Below are 8007 nucleotides of genomic sequence, written 5' to 3'. Positions count from 1 at the left end.
AAATCGCTTCTACAGTACTAGATGCACTGTCAATATGATGGAGTTGAAAAAATGCCATACAACATAAAGGAGAGCCATCATCGATTACATCAACCGATAGAGAGCTCTAAGCTTGGACTGAAAAGACCAACTCACCGAACTGTCTGCAATAGAAATATGCACCCAAGGTATGCACTGAGGACTTCTTTATATTTTGTAGGGAATAAAACCCCGTACATTTAAGGAATTGGAAACTCACGCCCATGATATAGAGTTGAGCCAATGGAGGGACGAAGGATTTCCTGATCCTTGAGATGAAGAAGGACAAGAAAGAGATAAAGGGTGCTGAAAAGATTGTGAAAAGCGCCACGAATGAATCAATGATCGTTAATACGACCCCACTGAATTTTTCTTCAAAGAGAAGAAAATTGAGAAGAAATACGATGGAGGCGAAAGACTTCGTCTAACTTTAAAGGAGAGGCAGGAAAAAGTTTATCCATTTCCTGATTCTGATGTTGCAGGTATGCTTGAACAATTGATAGAAAAGCAACTTATTTAGCTATCGAAATGCAAACAATCGGAGCAAGCCAAAAAAGTGGATGATCCTAACTACTGCAAGTATCACAATGTCATTAACCACCAAGTCAAAAAGCGTTTTGTGTTGAACAAGCTGATTCTATGGTTGGCTCGTGATAGAAAAATTAAGTTGGATCTGGACAAAGTTGCTCAAACAAATCATACCGCAATGGTAGTAACTTCGAGTGCTCCAACATCGAATAGGTGTTATGAAGAAAAAGAGAGTTTAGTCCAATTTGGGTCCTTTGAACCGTCGTCGTTCGGTTTCAGCAAGCGATCTGAATGAAAGATTTTCAATATAAAGAAGAACATGTTGATGATGACGATGATGAGGGATGGATTCTCGTAACGCATCAAAAGAAGAGAAAGTCGAGTTCTATCCGAAAATATTCGTGCTCCTATCAAAGTTATAGAAGAAGGAATACGACTTAGAAAAGGAAAGAAAAAAAGAAGGCTTGAAAGCCTAGGCTTATTGAGGAGGAAGATGAAAACTTCCCTCAACCCAGGCGACAATTGACGTTGGCATATTTCCTACTGGAGAATTTCTATGGCCACTGTTCTGGGAAAGGGCCAGAGGTTGTTGCATGTCATGCCATCAGCACGTCAGGAGAAGAGGATAACCTCTAAGTTCATCGGAAGTGATGGAAGAATCAAAAGATTTACTATCGTTCAACAAAGATGACCTATTGTTACTCCCTCAAGCAACTAAGATGGCTCACATCAATGCATTGTTAGAGTCCAAAGCATCTAGTGTGTTGACCTCTACGACGCGCGTTTTTGCCCCTTGTTATATGTCCATAGGTTTCTTAAACAAGGATCTACTGTTGGGATCAAAGCTGTATAATAGGCCTCTATATATGGGGATATGTTCGAGAATAGAAAGTTGGGCGAATTCTCATCGACAATGGATCAACCGTTATATAATGCCTAAGACGGATATAAAGCAATTGGGCATCCCTATGGAAGAATTGTTGAATAGTAAGTTCATAATTTAAGGTTTTAACCAAGACAGTCAAAGGGAGATAGGTTTTAACCAAGAATTGTTGATACGTTTAGAACTCCTCATTGGCGACCTAAAGGTCGACGTGTTATTTCATGTCATAGACTCGAAGACCATCTATAAACTGCTATTGGCACGTCCTTGGATTCATGAAAATAGGGTGATAACATCAACACTGCATCAATATTTCAAGTTTTATCAAGACGGGATTAAAAAAAGATGAAACAAACTCTAATCCATTTTCAAAAGCTAAGTCTCATTTCGCAAATGCGAAGTTTTATTTGAAGAGTGAGTGTTGTTCAGGTAATGGCTGTGGAGACTCCATTAATAAAGGATGAAGGTGAATCCAAGTCAAAATCATAAGTAGATGTAGGGAAGGAAACAAGCAACAAGGCACAAGCCTCTAGCTCGAAAGAAGGTGAGGCATCCACCAGAATTACAAAGACATCGATTTTAAAAAATGAAAAGGCTCCAAGTCCTTCGATCTTACACTATGTTCCTTTTTCGAGGCGCAAGAAGTGTGAGTCACCTTTTACAGAGTGCTCAAAAGGCTTGAAGGTCAGGGATGTTTAAATCTTAAAAGAAAGTTTCATTACACCATTTATGCCGATAACAAAGCAGGAAATCCATGAACCTAAGGGAGAGTTAACAAAGGTAAATCTGCCTGAAACACAAATGAAAGATGGGTTCGATCCTAAAGCTTACAAATTGTTGGCAAAAGTAGGGTTTGACTTCAAAACTCACACCGAATTTAAGAGTTTTAGCATTTATGAGCAACCCGAGCTTTCTTCGACCCATAAGAAGCTTTTGCAGGAAGGGCATGTTATACCTGCATCGAGGAAGGGGCTTGGATATAAGTCATTAAAGCTAGTTCGCATAACCAAAAGGGTGAAGGAAAAGGTGGTCGATAACAATCATATAACTGCAGAAGAAGTCAATGATATAAAAGAAAAAAAGGGCAAGGATAAAAGAAACTCAACCTTCCACCGCATCAGACCGCCTGTTGCATGCGCTTTGGCCTTTGAGCGATTGGGCATGACGAAAGTAGAGAGAGAAAGTCTACGCATGACTCCTTGATCTACCGAAACTCAGCCTTTCAAAGGTTGACTTTTCCTTACGAAGGAGAAGAGAAAATTGTCTGTCAATCTCCGATAGTGACGCAACCATCAGCCTTCGAAAGATTAGGTACAATTTCGAAGAAAATCATAGGAAAATCTCGTGCGTCCATTTTTTATTGCCTTAAGCACGAAGGTTTGAGGATCACTTCAGTAAGCGTGTCTCCAATGAGATAAAGGGTAAAGGAGAAACTCACAGTGTCGTCCCCAATATAGCCATAAGAAAGAATGAACCAATATCCCGTGCGTCAATCTGGCGATGCCTAAGCCATAGGGATATCGAAAGTCTATCAGGTGAGAAATCATCATGTGAGGCAAAAAGTGACAAGGAATTTCATAGTATTTTTCTTTCACAAATGAAGAGAAAGACCTCCGTTACTCTCAACACAAGTGAAGGTTCAGTGAAAGTGAAGAGGCATGACGTTGTCTTCACTAAACCCCAAAATGGAAGCTTAGAGCATGAGGAAGGTGAAATTTCATGTCATCACATTATCATCATCAAAGAGTCTGAAGATGAAATAACCTAAGAGGAAGTGGAAGGTGCTCTACTAGGTGTGGAGGATGGTGGTCAATCTAGGGTAGATGAACACAAAGAGGTGAATCTTGGCACAGTAGAGGAACCACACCCGACTTTCATTAGCACATCTCTCTCTAGAGAAGAATACGGAAAATTTATGAGTTTGCTCACTGAATACAGGGACGTTTTCCCTTGGTCGTACAAAGAGATGTCGGGTCTTGATCCGAAGGTAGCAGCCCACCATCTCGCAATCAAATAGGATTGTCGGCCAGTTAAGCAAGCTCAATAACGCTTTCGATCAGAACTTATTCCTCAGATTGAAGCTAAAGTCAATAATTTGATTGAAGCAGGGTTTATCTATGAAGTCAAATACCCAACGTGGATAGCCAACATTGTCCCTGTTAGAAAGAAGAACTCACAGCTTTGTGTTCGCATGGACTTTCGTGATTTCAACAATGCATGCTTGAAAGATAATGTTCTATTGTCCATCATGGAGATCATGGTTGATGTGACAACAGGGCATGAGGCCTTATCCGTTATGGATGCATCATCTAAGTATAACCAAATACAAATGCCTTTCGTTGATGAGGAAATGACAGCCTTTCAAATTCCAAAAGGAATATATTGTTACAAGGTAATGCCTTTCGGATTGAAGAATGTTAGCACTAATTACCAACGCGCCATGCAGAAGATGTTTGACAACATGTTGTACAAACATGTAGAATGTTATGTTGATGATCTCGTGTTCAAGTCCAAGAAATGACAAGATCATTTCAAGGATCTGAAAGTTGTGTTTGATCGCCTGCAAAAATACCAGTTGAGGGTGAACCCTCTCGAGTGCACGTTTTTTTTACCTTAGGGAAGTTTCTTGGTTTCGTTGTAAGGTATCGAGGGATCGAGATAGATTAATCCAAGATCGATGTCATTCAGAAGATGCCAAGGCCAAAGAATTTACATGATTTAAGAAGTCTTCAGGGATGTCTAGCTTACATCCGAAATTTTTTTCCAATTTGGCTGGTGAATGTCAACCTTTTCCAAGATAATGAGAAAAGGAGAAAAAATCGAATGGGATGAGAACTTTCAGAATGCTCTTGATAGCATAAAGAAGTACTTGCTTAGACCTTCTATCTTAGGCGCTCCCATAGCAGGCAAGCCGTTGATATTATACATTGCATCCTAAGAAAGATTGCTACAGGCATTTTTGGTGCAAGAAGAGGAGAAGGAAAAAGAGTGTGTTCTCTATTATCTACGTAGAACTTTGACCGGAGCTTAAATCAATTACTCTCCTATTGAGAAAATGTGTCTTGCTCTCTTTTTCGCTATCGATAAGGTAAGACACTATATGCAGGCCTTCACTGTTCATCTAATTACAAAAGCCGACCTCATCAAGTATATCTTATCTAGGCCAATCATCTCTGGGCATTTGGCCAAATTGATTGCTTCAAAAATACGACATTGTCTATGTGCCACAAAAGAACATCAAAGGACAAGCATTGGCCGACGTCTTAGCAGATCACCCAATTTCATCAGATTGGAAGTTGTGGGAAGACTTGCCCAATGATAAAGTTCTCTTCACAAAAATCATGGAACATTGGATCATATTTCTCGATGGTGCAGCATGAAGAAATGGTGTGGGGGTAGGCATCATCCTCATTTCACTAAAGAAACACTTGCTGCCCTGTAGTTGTGCATTTACTGAATTATGCTCAAACAATATCGCTGAATACCAGGCCTTGATAATCAGCCTCTAAATGGCTTTAGAGACTAGGGTATCATGCATGGAGATTTTTGGTGACTCAAAGTTGATAATCAATCAGCTTTTACTCCAGTATGATGTGACGGATGATAACTTGAAGCCTTACTCATTTATGCCAGACAGTTGATCGAGAAATTCGATAGTGTTGGAACATGTCCCGAGGTCAGAAAATAAGAAGGCGGACACCTTGGCAAACTTGGCTACTGTCCTAACAGTTCTAGATGATGTATCCTTAAGTATATCACTTTGTCGAAGGTGGGTTATACCTCCAGTTGAGACTGAATGTGAAGAAATGAATATGATAATAGTTTGCTTAATTTAGGAGGAATATTGGTGGCAACCCATTATAATTTACCTTGAACATGGAAAGCTTCCAGACAACCCCCGCCATAAAACTAATATCCAAAGAAGAGTTGCTCACTTCATTTATTACAAAGGGTTTTATACCACCGCTCCCGTCTTCGATGCCATGGAAAAGAGGAATCAACAAAGGCTTTGAAAGAATCTCATTCAGGCGTCTACGACGCGCATCAATCTCGACCAAAGCTACAATTCCAACTGAAAATGATGGGTTACTACTGGGCAAGAATGATCAAAGATTCGATGGAGTATGCAAAGAAGTGTGAGGCTTGTCAATATCATGAAAACTTCATTCATCAACCGCCAGAGCCTCTACATCTGACTATAGCTTTGTGGCCTTTTGACACATGGGGACTTGATCTTGTTGGCTCTATAACACCTAAGTCATCAGCAGGACATTCTTACATCCTTGCGGCCACTAATTACTTTTCAAGGTGAGCTGAAGCCATCGCCTTGAGAGAATCTAAAAAAGAAAACGTGGTGGACTTTATCTGCACTCATATTATCTATCGGTGGTATCCCCTATTGAATGTGACAGATAATTGAAGGCAGTTCTCCAATGGCTTGATGGATAGGTTGTATGAGAGGTTCAAGTTTAAGCAGTTCAAGTCATCCATATACAACGCTGCTACAAATGGGTTGGCAGAGGCATTCCACAAAACATTGTGCAACCTACTGAAGAAAATTGTCTCAAAGTCAAAGAAAGATTGGCAAGAAGAGATCGGTGAGCCATTGTGGGCTTATCATACCCCTACAGGAGTCATACTATACTCTCTTATTTATGGAGTAAAAGTTGTTCTCCCTTTGGAAAGAGAAATTTTATCACTGCAAGTGAGATTGACTACAGAAGACAATGTCAAGCTACGTCTTCAAAAGTTAGAAGCATTTGATGAAAGATGACTGAAAGATCAACAAGCATTGGAGTGTTACCAAGCACGAATGTCTAAAGCCTTTGATAAGCACGTGAAGCCTCGATCTTTTCAAATCGATGATCTGGTGCTTGTTGTAAGAAAACCCATTATCACGACGAGACATACAGGAAATAAGTTCACACCTAAAATGGATGGACCATACATCGTCAAAGAGGTCTACATAAATAGAGCATACAAGATCGTTGATCAAGACAAAGTAAGAATTGGCCCAATCAATGACAAGTTTCTTAAGAAATTTTATGCTTGATAAATGTTAAAAAAAAAAAAAAAAAATCTTCGTATCGTAAGAGTGTAAACTGTATGGTGCACTGGCCCACATGAGCTTAAAAGGTGAACAGCCAAAAAAAATCTTTTGAACTATGTTATGACTTGATCACTATTCCTTATAAAGGGTACGTAGGCATCTTGAAGAAAACTTCAAATTCAATCCAGTAAAAAAAAAAACTTTTGAACTACATTATGACTTGATCCCTATTCATTATAAAGGGTACGTAGGCATCTTGAAGAAAACTTCAAGTTCAGTCTAGTAAAAGAAAAAAAAAAATCAATTGAACCACGTCATGACTTGATCCCTTTCTTAAAGAGTAAGTAGAGAACTTAAAGAGATTTAAGTTCAGTCTAAGGAAAAAGTCACCAACCACCTAACGTGTGACGCTAGAAAATTGATGGTGTTCATTTGTATTATAGAATGTCACTAAGAATTGAGGCCGACCCTAATAGATGCAATTCAACAAATTGAAGATGTTCATCTTTATTGGGGGCAACCCAAAAAATCAAAGAAATGCAGCACTAGGAGCAAGACACTACAAGTTAGATACTTATAGAGGCATTACTTAACTAAAGATCAGCGCTTCATCTTCTAGTTTATAAGTTCTTTAAAATCAAGTTCAGCGGTTTCATCGATGCTTCCTCAAATTCAAATTCAAAGGTTTCATCAAGGCTTATTTAAATGAAAGCTTGTAGATTTTGCCAAAGCTTTCTTAATAAGCAAGTGTTAACGATTCGTCAATGCTTCTTCAAGTTTAAGTAAGGAGAATTCTCTGATGTTTCATCAAGCTCAAGTTCGGAGGATTCGTCGATGCTCCATCTTCATACTCAAGTTTGAAGGCTTTATGATGCCATCTATATGCTTAAATCACGAAGTCAAGCTTAACGTGGAAGACAAAAACTCAAGACCGATGTGAATGGTGGAAAATCAAGTCCGATGCAAACTGGCAGAAAAACAAGTTTGGTGTGACTTTATTTCATCAAGTCAGATCTGTCTGGCTCTGTCTCATATGAGAGATCACATCCGGTCTGCTTGGTTCCACCTCATATGCAAGATTAAGTTAAGTTTTTTGGTTCTGCTTCATTTGCAAGATTAAGTCAAGTCTACATGGCTCCGCTTCATTTGCATGATCAAGTTTAGTCTTCTTGGATGCACCTCATATACGATATCAAGTTCGGTCTGTTAGGTTCTACCTCATATGCGAGATCAAGTCTAGTTCGTAATGTTCTGCCTCATCTGTGAGATCAAGTCCAGTTTACCTAGTTGTGCCTCATACATGGGATCAAGTCTGATCTACCTCTCTGCCTCATATGCGAGATTAAGTTTGGTCTATCTGACTCTGCTTCATATGCAAGATTAATTCAAGTCTACATGACTGCGCTTCATTTGCAAAATCAAGTCTGGTCTGCTTGGATCCGCCTCATATGGGAGATCAAGTTTGGTTTGCTAGGTTCCACCTCATATATGAGATCAAGTCTGGTTTGTAATATTCTGCCTCATCTGT

The 8007-nt window shown here is 39.4% G+C and overlaps 1 protein-coding gene across 1 annotated transcript; it reads left to right on the top strand.

The window, feature by feature from the left end:
* Positions 1–5510: 5510 nt before the first annotated feature.
* On the top strand, positions 5511–6203 carry LOC150029766 (uncharacterized). Its single transcript, XM_090310384.1, has 2 exons — positions 5511–5737; positions 5879–6203. The coding sequence occupies exons 1-2, from the start codon at positions 5511–5513 to the stop codon at positions 6201–6203; spliced, it is 552 nt and encodes a 183-aa protein (XP_090166510.1).
* The last annotated feature ends 1804 nt before the right edge of the window (positions 6204–8007 follow it).

This window comes from Benincasa hispida, unplaced genomic scaffold (genome assembly GCF_027475165.1).
Source record: "Benincasa hispida cultivar pf3 unplaced genomic scaffold, pf3_genome.v1.1 HicScf94, whole genome shotgun sequence".
Taxonomy (NCBI): domain Eukaryota; kingdom Viridiplantae; phylum Streptophyta; class Magnoliopsida; order Cucurbitales; family Cucurbitaceae; genus Benincasa; species Benincasa hispida.
The sequence above is the reverse complement of the archived record's forward strand: the minus strand, read 5'-3'. Positions and strand labels throughout refer to the sequence as shown.

Bases quoted from the DNA above. Each gene is read 5' to 3' on its own strand.
- LOC150029766 (XM_090310384.1), top strand. From the start codon at position 5,511: ATGGGTTACTACTGGGCAAGAATGATCAAAGATTCGATGGAGTATGCA. The intron at 5,738-5,878 runs GTGAGCTGAAGC...CTTGATGGATAG, and splicing joins GCCACTAATTACTTTTCAAG to GTTGTATGAGAGGTTCAAGT.